The sequence below is a fragment of the Canis lupus genome, chromosome 1 (genome assembly GCF_048164855.1).
Source record: "Canis lupus baileyi chromosome 1, mCanLup2.hap1, whole genome shotgun sequence".
Lineage (NCBI taxonomy): Eukaryota > Metazoa > Chordata > Mammalia > Carnivora > Canidae > Canis > Canis lupus.
Genome location: NC_132838.1, coordinates 107,069,945 through 107,085,311, shown reverse-complemented (window position 1 = coordinate 107,085,311; position 15,367 = coordinate 107,069,945). Strand labels below are relative to the sequence as shown.

Genomic DNA, 15,367 nt, shown 5'->3' with positions numbered 1-15,367 from the left:
ATCGTTTCTTATGCCTTGTTTCAAATAGTTTTCTTTGAATAACTGGTAAACACACATGGATGCAGAAGGGGCTCTAAGTTTTTCACAAAGGGATCACACTATACCTCTTCCTGGGTACCTAGTTTTTTGCACTGTAAAGTTTATTTATTTTTATTCTTATTTTTTAAATTATTTTTTTTTAGTTTATTTATTTTTAAAGTAATCTCTCCACACTCAACGTGTGGCTTGAACTCAACCCCAAAGATCAAGAGTTGCACGCTCTTCTGCCTGAGCCAGCCAGGGGCCCCTGCACTTTTTTTGTTTGTTTGTTTTTTAAAGATTTTATTTATTTATTTGAGAGAGAGACAGAGAGAGTGATGGAGAGAATGAGCCCAGAAGGAGAGGGTGAAGTCGATTCTCCACTGAGCAGGGAGCCCAACTCGGGGCTCAATCCCAGGACCCTGGGATTATGACATGAGTGGAAGGCAGTAGTTTTACTTACTGAGCCACTCAAGTGCCCCAAGGGCCCCTGCACTTTAATAGTGGTTCCAGGCATTAAAATTTGGAGCCAGATAGACTGGTTCAGCCCTGTCTGAAGCCAATGAAGTTCTGCATTTTTCCACTCAATGGGCCAATAATTTGCAACACCCCCTTAAACATTTTTTTAAAAGCCATGTTAAATTGGGTTTCTCCTATTTGCAACTGAAAAAGTAATTAGAATTACTTCAAAACGCTATTTAATCAGTATCCTACCAGTAGTTTAAGGTTTTCCCATTTGAGTATTACAATCAATGCTGTCAGAAGCATTTTGTACATACATCTTTCCACATTCCTGTGAATATATGGATAGGACACATTCCTAAAAGAGGAACTGGTGGATCAAAAAAATATATATATATACATTTAAAATTTTGACTGCTATATCCAAATTACCTTCCAGAAAGGTTGGCCAATTCACACTTCCAACAGCATATAAAGAATTTCTGTTTCCTTACATCCTTATCAGCAACAGATACCATTCTTTTTAAGTTTTGCCCATCCCTAAAACAGGAAGTTTTAATTTTCATTTCTATGATTACTGTATTAGTTAGGGAGACTGAGCATCTTTTAACATATTTAACTGACCTGTGGATTTCTTTTTCTATGAACTGCTTTTCCCATCCTTTGTCCATTTTTCTACTAAGTTGCTTATCTCTTCTTATTTATTCAAAGGAGCCCTTTATATATGATGGACAGTGATTCTTTACCTGAAGTAAGCTTTGTGAAATACATGTAGATTTTGAGGTGGATGAGATCCTGAGCCCAGAGAGCCCCTATTACCTGGCTCAGATCCTCTGGATTCACAAAGATGTTCTCAGCTGTCACATTTCCATGGACATATTCATTCTCATGGAGGAACTCCAGGGCATCCAGCTGGGGGAGAAAGCAGCATCTCCATGAGTAGCATAATGAATACAAAGAGACTCTGAGGCAAAGCCTGGTGAAGGAACCTCCAGTTAGGCCTGAGGTCAGGAGGCACTACTTGTGATTGAAGATTGCTCATCTCCTCAGGCCTGTCCTCTCATGCCAACCTCACCCGGCCTCCTTATCACCCCCTCCAGCCCATCCCCATGTGGCCCACAGGGTCTATCTGTATCCAGAGCTGACCCTGCCCCTCTTTTGCTCCCAATCCTCCCATAGCTCCTTACTGCCCTCAGGACAGAGTTCCAGATCCTCAGCTTGGTGTTCTGTGCAATCTGGTCACTACTGACCTTTCCAACCCAATACGACCTAACCCTTTCCGTCACGCATGTCCCACAGCAGACGTCCTTAGCACAGAAGCTTTGGGGATAAACCTAATAGGTCGCTGACCGGCCACTTCCATCTCTCCAGCAATTTCAATTGGGTCCTTGTATCCTCCATCATAGTAGAGGGACACTTCACACTTCTATTCAGGAAACTTTTTTTTTTAAGATTATTTATTTATTTATTCATGGGAGACACACACACACAAAGAGAAAGAGAGAGAGAGAGAGAGAGAGAGAGAGACAGAGACAGAGACAGAGACACAGGCCGAGGGAGAAGCAGGCTCCATGCAGGGAGCCTGACGTGGGACTTGATCCTGGGTCTCCAGGATCAGGCCCTGGGCTGAAGGCGGCGCTAAACCACGGAGCCACCAGGGCTGCCCTTCAGGAAACTTTCATAGCTTGTGAAACTGTTAAATTTAGTATCACCCTCTCCCACTAGATGTAAAAACCATGTCTGTGTTACTCCCAGCACCGGGGACAGTGTCTGATACCCAGCAGCAATTTGATAAATATTTAATGAAGGGATGAATGAGTGAGAGAATAAATCAATGAACAAATGCCTCAGGCCCCCTCTCCTATACAAGTCTTAGCTTACACTGTATCCTTGGCCTGGAATATTTTCCCCATGTATCTCCACTCCCATCCCACCCAGCATCCTGCTATTTCTTTTTTTCTTCTTTTAAAATATTTTATTTATTTATTCATGAGAGACACATAGAGGCAGAGACATAGGCAGAGGGAGGAGAAGCAGGCTTCATGCAGGGAGCCCGATGAGGGACTCGATCACTGGATTCCAGGATCATGCCCCGAGCCAAAGGCAGATGCTTAACCGCTGAGCTACCCAGGCATCCCAACACCCTGCTATTTCTCACTCATAGTTTAGAAACAAACTCCACCAGAAAGCCCGATGGAGGCCCTCATTTTGAGGCTGGGGCCCCTTCCCCCAACTCCCACATGCAAATACTTGTCACTTTGGTTCTAATGGCCTTGTGTTCACCTGTTCCGGTCAAATGCCAGCCCCCAGTGTCCAGCAGAGGGAGGCAGGGGCTGAATGTGTCAATGAACAAGCCAATTGAGAATCTGGGACCCAGTGTGCCATTCCCTGGACGGGAGCCAGCAACTTTTGGGTACATACCAGCCGGCAGGCCATCTGGAACACACACCTCACTGACATAACATGCTTTGGGCTGTCATCCAGGGCCGACTGAAGGCTCCTCCCCAGGATGGGAAACACCAGGAACCTGGAAGATAGAAGTGTCCCAGGAGGTGGGAGAGATGACCAGGGGAGGAGGCAGGATACAGGCCAGCATGGATGGACTCTGGCTGGGGGGCTACAAGGTCCTGGCCCTGAGCGAGATCAAGGGTTCTTGATCATTAGGGGATCTGCCTGGCTCAAAGCTGGGGAGAGGGAAGCAAGTGAATGGCCATGTGACAGGGAGAGAAAGAAAGAGACCAGCCAGGTGGCTGGCAAGTGAATGAAATCACCTGTATTTGTCCTGGTGAATGCCAAAACCAACACAGGTGGGGATGGCCAGGAGGGGGACTGAGTTCAGCTTCTTCCACTTGTTCACTGTGGGAGGCAGGGAAGTGAGAGGTTAGAGCCAAGCTGGTCCTGGGGCCCATAGCCCATTCTCAGAGCAGAAGCAGAGTGTGCCTGAGCCCAGGTCAGACCCTTAGTCTCCCAGATGGAGACACCACTTCTGTAGGCGGGTGACAGCAGGGTGGTGACAGAGCACTCCTCATTGACCTCTGCCTGTAATCTTTATCTGCAGGTGACGGGGGGTGAACAAGGCTGAAAGCATATACAAATCTGGAGCGGAAGGGATAAGAACAGAGGGACCTCTGAATTCACATGTATAACTAGTAAGATCAGGAAATGTCTCAACTGGGCATGGTATCACTAGAGGTCTGTGCCCTCTTCCTGGGTCTCAGTTGGATGGAACAGATCCAGTGGCATGCTCATAAAAGTTTAATGGCCATCTGTCCAGGGGAAAATAGCCCTGATTGGTAGGGTTTGCCAATTTTTGTGGTAACAATACTTCCCACCATAGTCCATTTCAGGCCACTGATCCTATATCACAGAGTGTGGAGCTGGAAGAGATGCCAGCGCATCATCATATAGTATTTTCACCAAACATACAATGGATGTAAGCAAGGATGAGGTCTGTGTTCCAGATGGCCTGCCGGCTGGTATGTATCTAAACAAACAATTAGGAAGTGATGAGTTTGGGGTGTGTGGGGGGCTCAGTCAGTTCGGTGTCTGCCTTTGGCTCAGGGCATGGCCCCCAGGTCCTTGGATCAAGCCCTGAGTCAGGCTCCCTGTTCAGTGGGGAGCCTGCTTCTCCCTCTTCTCCCTGCTGTCTCTTGCTCTTTCTCTCTCAAATAAATAAAATCTTTTAAAAATGTTAAAAAAGGAAGTGATGTTTTGAGTACTTAAATATTCATTATTTTTCTTAATCTACTTGATTATAAGTTGATGGAATTAATTTTATTTTTATTTTTTTAAAGATTTATTTATTTATTTATTCATGAGAGACACACACAGAGAGAGGCAGAGACATAGGCAGAGGGAGAAGCAGGCTCCATGAAGGAAGCCTGACACGGGACTCGATCCTGGAACTTGATCCCGGGACTCCAGGATCACGCCCTGGCCCGAAGGCAGGTGCTAAACCATTGAGCCACCCAGGGATCCCCGATGGAATTAATCTTAAATAATGACTGTTTAGCAACTGCCTTGCAGTCCTTCTGAAAATTTAACACTTGGCTCTCCAGAGCTGGTACATATAACCAGCCTCCACCCCTGTTGTCTGTCCTCTGAGGCCTGAGGCCCAACGGGTGACAGGGCACATACCTCTGGGCCTGTGATATCATGCCCATATTTCTCACACCTTCAGAGGCAAGCTAGTTGTTCTGGCCAAGCTAGTATCCCTAACTCTCTTCCCTTTGCCCATTTCCCTGCAAAATACCTTGCAAAGGCTTGGCGGCCCGCTGGAAGAAGTTCTGCTCATTGAACAGGCGCCCATCCTTGGCATCCTAGTCGGGAACGGCAGGGGGAGAAGGCTGTCACAGTGGAAGCTCTTTGGCAAGGGCTTCCAGGACATCACTGGCCATGCATCACCCCGGGTTAGTGCCAGCAACCACCACCATGACCCCCACATCATAACCAAATCCCCTAGGGTGCTTCATGTGACCACATGATCTCCCACTACCCAGATTCCTCTTCCTTTATGAGAGGATTCACAAATTTCCCTAGACATGTGGCCTTCAGCTAAAAACTACATTTCCCAGCCTCTCTTGTGGCGAGGAATGACCCTATCGCCAATTTCTGGCCCACAGATGTAAGCAGAAGAGATGTGAGCAACTTCCAGATTATGCCCTCAAAGGGCTGGGCAGGCTCTCCCTTTCCTCTTCTGTTCCAGGTGGCTGGAATGTAGAAGACATGGTAGGAGCTGGGGCAGCCACCTCAGCCCCTGAAATGGAGTTTATATACGACTAGTACAGCTGGCTTCTTAAGAGCACTGGGCTAAAGAGCTAGGTTTGAATCTCAGCTCTGCCATTCATTCCTTCTTCCTATAAAGCACCTATTATGTGCTGAGCATTCTACCGGCACTGGCGATACAGCAGTAAACAAAGCCACCTGCATGCTGGGTGTCTCTGGGCAAGTGATCAAGTCCCCATTTTCTCATATGTTAAATGGGAGAACAGAGTTTCTCACAGGCTTGCTTGTGAGACTCCTAGCCCAGCACGGGCATGGAGCAGACTCTCAACAAGCAGGTGCTATTACTCATCTGTGAGCCTGGCTCTGGAGCCCACTTGCATGGCCTCTGTCTAGAGCTAGGGAAGGGCACTGGGACTGGCTGCCCTGTTTTCTAGGGGTGAGCAAATGTGAATAAATGAAGAGAAGAAAATAAAAGTCATCCATCAGTTCGGCTCTTAGGGATAATGATGATGAGGCTACTAACCAGGACAATATCCTTTCATTGGGCTCTTCCTCTGTGCTGAAGAACACGACTCATCCGCCTTGGTTGCTCTCACTTTCTTGGCTTGTTTTTCCCTTTTGGGCCCCCCTCGAGTGCATGTTTCCTGCATGCTAGGGTTGTGTGTGATTTCACAGGGACCCCCCTTCTGATTGCTTGTCTGATGGACCCCAATACCCAGCACAGTGATATACAGTGGGTGCTCAATAAACACAGGACACAGACAGGTAGTGGGCAAGGGGGCCACACACTATGGCTATTAGTGGTTCCCTCACACAGATGAGGAAACTCTGCCCCAGGGGGGAAGGCACTTGCCCGGACTGCACAACCAGACAGCACCAGAACCAGGATTCAGGGCAGACCTCACTGCAGCTTCCCAGGCCCCCTCTGATAAAGAAGCTGAGGCTGGAGAGAGATGTGCCCCGCCCAAGGGCATGGACCCCCTTGCAGGCCCAGGCCGAGCTCTCCTGCCTACGCCAGTCCTCACAGGGACTTGGAGGTCAGTGGTGCCCAAGCCCCGGGCCCTCCCCCTCTTGGCACTGTCCCAAGGGACACTCACGAGTTTAAGCGAGAATCTCTGTTTCTGACTTGACTTGCAGGCGACGGTGGAGATAGACTCAGCTGTGAGTGGACAAAATGAGCAAGGTTATAATCTACAGGGAAGGTGAGAGTCACAGGCCTCAAAATCCCAGCACTTCTGCTTCTCTGGCAGGGTCAGAGAATACTCGACCTCAGGGCTTTCAGAATTCCTTCCTTCCTATTTCCGAATAGGTTCTTTTTTTTTCTTATTAATATTCAGCTACATAAAAAGGGTTATTAACAAGAATGCCTGACTTCTCTCCTTGAGAAGGCTTGCTTGCAAGGGTGGTCTGTGACTGGTGTCTGGGAACCTGGATTTGCGGAGGGTGCCAGCATTCTCTAGGAGTAAGAGAGGCCCCCAGTGCCCAAACTCTTATGCTGAACAGCTGCTTTCCTTCTGGGTGTCTAGAATGTTGGTATGTTCCAGGCAGAGTGTGCCTATGTCATCAGCTCCCAGGAGAAACCCTAGCTGCTGAGTCTTTCAGAAATGGCCTTGGTAGATGACATTTCACACCTGTTGTCATTTCTTGTACATCCTGCATCTCCCTGTGACTCCACGGGGAGAGGACTCTTGGAAGTTTATGTTCCCCTGGACTTTCTGTGTCTTTCCCTCCTTTGCCTGTGCTGTGTCCTTCTGCTGTAGCGAGTCATGGCATGAGAACAAGTACACGCTGAGGCCTGTAGGTCTTTCTTGTGAATAACTGAGCCTGGTGGAATGGTCCTGAGGACCCCCAACACATCAGCTATTTGCATTCGTCTACATGTTTGGGTGACCACCGTGTGATGGATGCAGATCCCCCCTGTGATAAAGGACTTGCCACCGGGGGAGCGCTGTCACAGGTAGCCTTCAGCCCCTCAGGGATCCCCTCAGCTGCAATTCTGGGGCAGCCCATATCCATTGGTGATCAAGGAGGATATAAAGGCCCAGCTGTGTTGGCCTGACACAACCATGCTGGAAGACCACTTCCACCCCAGAGCCCCCATGGGGCCAGCTGAGGCTATTGCGGGGCTGCACCCACCACTTGCTTCCTTCCTCCCCTCTACCTTGTAAACACCTGCATGTTTGTCCCTTTCTGCTCAGTTACAAACTTCATGCTAAAGTCACCTGGGTGGCTCAGTCAGTTAAGTGTCTGTCTTCAGCTCAGGTCATGATCCCAGGGTCCTCGGATTGAGTCCCAGATCAGGCACCCCATTCAGCAGGGAGTCTGATACCCCTTCTCCCTCTTTTTTTTTTTAAGATTTTATTTATTTATTCATGGGAGACACACAGAGAGAGGCAGAGACATAGGCAGAGGGAGAAGCAGGCTCCTCACAGGGAGCCCGATGCGGGACTTGATCCCAGGACCCTGGGATCATGACCTGAGCCGAAGGCAGATGCCCAACCACTGAGCTACCCAGGTGCCCCTCTGCCCCTTTCCCTGCTCATGCTCTCTCACTTTCTTTCTCTCATTCACACTTTATCTCAAATAAATAAAAAAGATCTTAAAAAAACAAATAAACAACCTGGTGCTAAGTGTGGGCTTTACACACATGGCTTTTCCTTTAATGCTCATGACAGCCCTGGGAAGGTCTACTGCAATGTTATTATTACTGCTGTTGCTGTTAGCACCACCTGCCCAAGGAGATGAGAGCAAAGGTTCAGACAGGCCAAGGGATACAGGAGGGAGAATCCACTGGGCCACCAACTCTCTGTGTGACTTTGCATGAGGTGCTAGACCTCTCTGGGTCTCTGCTCCCACACCTGTGAGACAGCAGTGATGAAGTCCGCCCCTGGGACTGGACACAAGGGTTCAGATGGGCCAGCAGGAATGATCATCGTAGTAGCTCAGCAGGCATTATAGCTAGAACTAGTTTCTTCCTGCATACACATCACTCAATAAACCCACCCAGCCCCAGGGCCGAGCACAAAGCCGGGCTCACTGGGAGTGCTCAACATGTGAGAGGTCTTAAAATATCATAATTGACACAAGGGCCCACAGCCAGTAAGTGGCAGAGCTGCCTTTGCCTTGCTTATCCAGAGCCCATGAACTGAAACACTGTAGTCCATCCCCTTGGCTCGGCTCTCTCAGTCCTCCCTCCTTTTTCTCCTTTTTCCTACCCCTTAACATCCAGGTTGGTATTGTCTAAGAAGCTGAGGGACAGGGAGGTGAGCCATCCTTGTGCTCAAGAAGCTCTAGCTGGAGCAGGGTAGGAATCCAGGGTTAACAGATTCAGGACCAAGGGTGACCTGAGCCAAGCCTAAGAGAGGGAAATGTGTGAAAGGCTCAGACCTCAGGGGACAGAGGGGTCCTCTGTCCAGCTGTGAGAAGGGGGTTTGGAGAGATCATCAACAAGTGTCTAGAGCTGACTGTGGCACCTCTCACACATACAAACACTACCCAGCTCACAGGGTTCCCACAAGGGCGGATGACAGGTATATTCCTGCCGCTCAGAACCAGGCAGGAACAGCTGGCAATTTTATTTTTTTAAATTTTATTTATTTATTCATGAGAGACACACACAGAGGCAGAGACAGGCATAGAGAGAAGCAGGTTCCATGCAGGGAGCCCGATGTGGGACTCGATCCTGGATCTCCAGGATCATGCCCCGGGCTGAAGGCAGACACTCAACCACTGAGCCACTCAGGTGTCCCACAGCTGGCAATTTAAACATGATCTCCCGTACTACTCTGCAGATTATGAAGGGCTTTTCTCTTCCACTCCTCCTTTTGGCCCTCCTGCGAATAGCCTGGGGAGCCAGCTGGGGAATTCCCATCACAGAGAGGAGCCAACAGAGGCCCAGAAAGGGGAATGGGGTTGGTCAATGGCTCCTGCAGAGCCCAGCTACCAACCTCAGCTCCAGACTCTGGTATCCAGGAGACACCTGTCTGATGCAGACCTCTACATGGAGAGTCCCTACATGCTCCAAATGCAGACAAGGGTGTAGCAGCCAAGCAGGTGGAAGCCCGCAAACTGCCAGAAGACGGGTGATGCTGAATCCAGAGCAAAGACGCTGCTCTGGGATCCATCATAACCAGAATGGTGACAGGAAGCACTTATACTGTGCTGGCTACTTTCCCATGCTTTCTTCTACCTATGTAATTTTCCCCACAACAACCCTGTGAGGTCGGTAGTATTACTGTCCCATTCTGCAGATGAGGAAAATGAGGTACAAGGTCACAACATCGCTTGAACAGGTCAGATAACTAGCTGTCAGCAGAGGCAGGAAGATAGCCCATGAGGTCTGGCTGCACTCTCCCACCTCTCCAGGTTGGGGAGAGTTTGCTGGGGACCCAGGCACCCCATGGCCCCTTCTCACTGCCAGCAATGCCAGGGTCCTGATGTTTCCCACTCCCGTTCCTGGGTTTCTAGCCTCTACGCCTTTGCCTATGCCCCACCTTAGCTTCGCATGCCCATCTCTACCCCAACCTCTTTGTTGTGGGCCTGGTTTGAAAGGTGCCTAATAAAATCGTAGCGCTGGGGTACCTGGGTGGCTCAGTCAGTTGAGCATCTGACTCTTGGTTTCAGCTCAGGTTGAGGTCTCAGGGTCATGGGGTTGAGCCCTGCTTCAGGCTCCACGCTCAGCAGGGAGTCTGCTTGAAATTCCCTTTCTCCCTCTTCATCTGCCCTTCCCCAGCTTGTGCTCTCTCTCTCTCAAATAAACTAATAAATCTTAAAAAAAAAAAAATAATAGCACTTCCGCCTGACAGTTACCAACTGATGGAGTCTCTCCCTAGCTGGAGGCATGTTTGGGATGCCCTGACTCAGTGGTTCTTAATCACAACCAGTGGGCATCTGGCAGTGTCTGGAGGTAGTTTTGGTTGTCATGATGAGGGGAGGAGGTGCGACTAGCATACTAAAGCTATTTAGTAGCTTTTCTAGTGGCATCTACTGGTTCTCCCAAATTGTTCCCAGGAGACAGGGAGGATGACGTTGTAACTTGGGAACTGACAAGGAAGAGTGCCCACTTATAGCACTGTAGGACTAAGGGATAAGATGAGCCGACTGGTGGTGTGAATTTAGGACAGGGTACAGAGTGGCTAAGACCATCAGCGGCTATTAAAAAAAAAAAGATTGCAATTCTGGCTGCTGTTGTTTCACTGTGATTGTTTTTAACTACAGGACATAAAACCCCACCACTTCTTGACTGAGGCAAACTGGCCAAGGAGAAAGGTGACATGCCTGTGGGTAATGCTGCTCCGCATTCCACGGCCCTCACCAGTCCTGCTGCCACCTCTCTTACAGTGGTCCCGCTGACACTTCCAAATCAGAGGCTTCCGATCAAACTCCAGATTTCTGGCTCTTCCTGAATACTTGGAAGACCTCTGGAGCCAGATCTCTGGCTAGTTATTAACAACTCTGGGATTCGTTTTCCTCATCGAGTACAATGTGGACATCCACCACGAGTTAGGAAGTACAAAGCAAATACATGGCCACATGGAAACACAGATGTTCACAGCAGCACTAGTCATCATGGCCCAAAGTGGAAACAATCCACACCCCCACTTATTGGTAAATGGAGAAGCCAAACATGATACACATACACCCGGGAGTATTACTCTGCCACAAGAAGTCCTGACACATGCTCTGATGTGGATGGACCTTGTAAACATCATGTGGAGGGAAAGAGAGACACAAAATCTGAAACGTCCACGATAGAGAAATCTAGAGAGACAGCAGATTAGTGGTTGCCCAGGGCTGGGAAGAGGGGGATGCAGAGTGAGTGCTTTCACACATGGCTTCCTTTAGGGGTGATGGGAATGTTCTGGAATGAGATACAGGTGAGAGCTGCACCATGAATGGACTATAGCCCATTGAACCACAACTTTATTATTATTATTATTTTTTGTTAGAACCGCAACTTTAAAATCATCAATTTCATATGTTGTAAATTTTATATCAATTATTTTTTTAAAGATTTGTTTATTTATTTATTTATGATAGAGAGAGAGAGAGAGAGAAAGTCAGAGACACAGGAGGAGGGAGAAGCAGGCTCCATGCCGGAAGCCTGACGTGGGACTCGATCCCGGGACTCCAGGATCGTGCCCTGGGCCAAAGGCAGGCGCCAAACCGCTGAGCCACCCAGGGATCCCCAATTTTATCTCAATTAAAAAAAAAAAAAGACAAAGCTTCCTACAAAGTGCTTAGAACACAGAGTGGCCTTGAATAAGCACTCGATAAACATCAGGTTCGTTAATACTAACACTTCCACCCCAGTTCTTTTTTTTCTTCATTGTAACAGGTGTCTGACTCCATTCTTTAAAGCTTGATGATGCCAGCTTCTAAGCTGGATCCTGCCTCTGGTCCCACACCTGGGCAGGCTGGTGAGCAAGCGTGGGGGCTCCCTTCTTTGCTGTCGGTGGGAGATGCAAATCATGGGAGCCCTCGCCTTATCCCTTAACCAAATAAAAACCCACACCAGGTGCCTTTCCTTCCTCTCCTCAATAAGGTTCAGGCCTGCTCCCCCCAGAGACCTCAATTAAGTGAGCAATTAGTTGTTCATAGCCTCCCTCTCCACTCTCAACATTCAAATCAAATTTTTTGGGGGAAAGGGATTCCACGCTACCTCTGCAAGATAGATAGAACCTTCATCTTCATCCTTATCATTCAGCCACACCAGGCGTGCACATGACAAAGGCGGAGATGGAGTGCCTCTTTACACAGGGCGCCTGCTTTCCAGCTGGCCACAATCCCCACCATTCCCGATGGCTCACACTCAGGCTCCTGCACACATTTGTTCTACCTGCCCAGCTCCCATGGGTAGGGGTAGCTTGGCAGTCCCAATTCTAAGAGAAAGCTGTCTCGAGGCATGTCTGCACCGGGGAGGTGGCTTCCACTTCCATTCTCAGAATCCTCCCCCTGACCTGGCTTGAAGACACCCCCGCCCAGCCCAGCGGCTGCCCACCTGTGGATGGCGTACCTTCATAAAGAATGCCCTGGTTGTCCCTGGTCTGGAAGGATGCCAGGATCCATTGCCTCCCACTCTTGTCCGTCACTACCGTCCTCGTGGGTAAAGCCTCAAGCGAGGCAGTCACCTGGCTCCGCTTCAGTGTTTGAGGGCTTTGCCTGGTCATCTGTGGGCTTCGCTTGGTTGTCTGTGGGCTACTTTGGGGGGTTGAGGATATACTCCAGGACCCTGTGGGAGGATGGTCAGAATAGAGGAAAAAAGCAGCATCCGGGAAAGAAAAGTTAGGTGGGTAATAGGACAATGCTCATCATACTGTTAATTTATTCATTTGTTCATTCAACACATGCTTCTTGGAACCTTTCATAAGCAGGTCCTTGTATGTGAAAGCTGGAGATCCAGACATGAGTCAAACCTGGGCCCTTCCCTTGGGAGCCCATAATTTGGTGGGGGAGTCTACCCTGGACACAGCTGGTCAGAACTGAGTCTGAAACAGGGCAGTAAAGAGGAATATGAGAAAGAGACTGATAGTGCCTCAAGAAGTCAAGAGAGGCTTCCTGGAGGAGGGGACATTTGGGTTGGGTCTTTTTGGATGAGCAGAAGTTTATCAAGGGGAAAAAAAGACATTCCCGACATTCAACCCCAAATATCCTGAAATAGGACTGGCCTTGTGCTGAGTACAAGGGAGGTTCAGAAATTTGTCAGACAGAGGCCTTGCCCTTGACAGGCTCCCAGGTTGGCAAGAGAATGGGATGGCATGGTGAGGAGAGAGACATGAACACAGGAAAGGATATTACCTACTCCATTCCTCCCACCCACCATCCACCCAAGGCACAGAATGGCAAGAGGCTGTGGGGCCTGGAGGAAGACAAGGGACTGAGGGAAGACACCAAGGGCTGAGGCTTTAGATCCAAGGGTCTACTGCGAAGGAGATGGGCACATGGTCCTCAAGACTGCCATGCTAACTGGCTGGCACAAGGCCTATGCAGATGAGTCTACCTGGTCCCTGCCTGTGCAGGACTCCCAGTCCAGCAGGTGGGGCAGAAAGGACAAGGGTCCAGGCAGGGTAGGGGGTGCCTGAGCAGGGGAATGAAGCCCCAGACTGTCTGACGCCTGCCTTCTCCCCATCTAGTTGGGCCAGGTTGACCCCAACTCTCACCTGTGGGTCTCACGGTATCTTCAGACCCAGAACTGTCACCATCTGAGAAGAGGGATGATGAGGGGGAGGTGACAGAGCTGGACCATTTCACTTTTTTGGAGGGGGTTTCAGGACTGGTGTTGTTCTGTCTCCTTGAGCCTAGAGGAAGGAAGACCGGATGCAGACTACGGTTACAAAGGCTTTTTCCAGGAATCTCTAAACCAGGAACCCTGAGGGTGGATTAGACCACTCTCTTCCCTCTGATCTCTGGAGCCAAGCCTTGCTTCTCTTGTCATCTAAATATCTAAGCAAACTGTCCCTTCATTTCAGTTATTTTTTTCCCTCCTTGGATCTTGGCCTCTCTTGTGTATCTTCTATCACTTTGTCACTCTGTTCTCTTCTAGGCAATTTCTTCAGACCTACCTTCCAATCCATTAATTCTCTTTTTAGCTTTGTCTGGTCAGCAGTTAAAACATCCAACAAGTTTCTGGTTGTCATGATGGTGTTTGTGTTTATCGTTATAGGTTTGATTTGGTTCCTTTTCTTTTTTTTTATTGGAGTTCAATTTGCCAACATATAGCATAACACCCAATGCTCATCCCATCAAGTGCCCCCCCCCAGTGCCCATCACCCAGTCACCCCCACCCCCCGCCCATCTCCCTTTCCACCACCCCTTATTCGTTTCCCAGAGCTAGGAGTCTCTCATGTTCTGTCTCCCTTTCTGATATTTCCCACTCATTTTTTCTCCTTTCTCCTTTATTCCCTTCCACTATTTTTGATATTCCCCAAATGAATGAGACCATATAATGTTTGTCCTTCTCCGATTGACTTATTTGGTTCCTTTTCAAATTGATTTGGTTCCTTTTCAATTCTAACTAATGTCTGCTTCTTCATTAGATTTTTTTAATTTCTTCTCTTATTTCTTTAAACATATTAAATGTGTTTTGGACATATTCTCATCTGTTAATACTGAGGTCTCTGGTCATTGTGGGTATGAATCTATAGTTTGTTGTTTATCCTGACAGTGGCCTTTTCCTGGTGTCTTTTGATTGATTAGGAGCTCCTGGTCCTGTGGGAATTATCTAAGGCAGAGGGAGAAGGAGAAAGAGAATCTTAAGCAGGCTCCATGCCTAGCACAGAGCACGATACTGGCCTCCATCTCATGACCCTGATACTATGCCCTAAGCTGAAATCAAGAGGCAGAAAGTAAACTTACCAAGCCATCCAGGCACCTGTCTAACATCTGTCTTTAAAGGGTGTTTCCCAAGAGAAGGCTCACCTCTGCTGGGGAGGGGCACCCACACCTCATTGCTTTATACTAACTTTCCTTTTTTTTAAATTTTTATTTATTTATGATAGTCACATCAGAGAGAGAGAGAGAGGCAGAGACACAGGCAGAGGGAGAAGCAGGCAGGCTCCATGCACCGGGAGCCTGACGTGGGATTCAATACCGGGTCTCCAGGATCGCGCCCTGGGCCAAAGGCAGGCGCTAAACCGCTGCGCCACCCAGGGATCCCTATACTAACTTTCCCATGTAGGTTTTTATGGGAGGCTACACAGATCATATAAATTCTGGACCCAAACTGGTAAGGATGTGAGTTCTTGGTTAGGAATTCTCAGAGAGGACATTCTTCCATCTTTCACCCACAATCGAGGCTGAGACAGACAAATAAATGTCTTCAGCAACCTTTTCCGCGGAACATTTTTTTGTTCTGGTTTACCCACTGAAGAGTCCCAAATTTTCAGTTTTCCAATCTCATCTCTTGGACGGCTCAGGCCCTAAGCTTTGTCTCTTATGCTCCACTAAAACCCAGGCTTGGGATGCCCGGGTGGCTCAGCGGTTGAGTGTCTGCCTTTGGCTCAGGCATGATCCTGGGGTCCCAGGATCAAATCCCACATCAGGTTTCCTGCATGCAGCCTGCTTCTCCCTCTGCCTATGTCTCTGCCTCTCTCTCTGTGTATCTCTCATGAATAAATAAATAAAATCTTAAAAAAAAAAAACAGGCTTGAAACCACCAGTGACT

General features: G+C 48.6%; 1 protein-coding gene across 10 annotated transcripts in view; it reads right to left on the bottom strand.

Moving 5' to 3' along the window:
* The window catches only part of VRK3 (VRK serine/threonine kinase 3), a 37,407-nt gene that overhangs the window by 13,288 nt on the left and 8,752 nt on the right, over positions 1-15,367 (bottom strand). For 9 of the 10 annotated variants that reach the window (XR_012004590.1, XM_072770668.1, XM_072770705.1 and 6 more), the window contains exons 4-10: positions 13,365-13,502; positions 12,221-12,436; positions 6,303-6,364; positions 4,733-4,799; positions 3,252-3,336; positions 2,902-3,007; positions 1,300-1,392 (exon numbers count right to left, since the gene is read on the bottom strand). Coding sequence is in view for 9 of the 10 variants with exons in the window: in XM_072770668.1 (XP_072626769.1) it covers positions 1,300-1,392; positions 2,902-3,007; positions 3,252-3,336; positions 4,733-4,799; positions 6,303-6,364; positions 12,221-12,436; positions 13,365-13,502 (767 nt within the window). In the remaining variant the exon portion in view is untranslated. The remainder of the gene's footprint in view (positions 1-1,299; positions 1,393-2,901; positions 3,008-3,251; positions 3,337-4,732; positions 4,800-6,302; positions 6,365-12,220; positions 12,437-13,364; positions 13,503-15,367) is intronic. The other variant, XM_072770745.1, reaches the window with a different exon arrangement.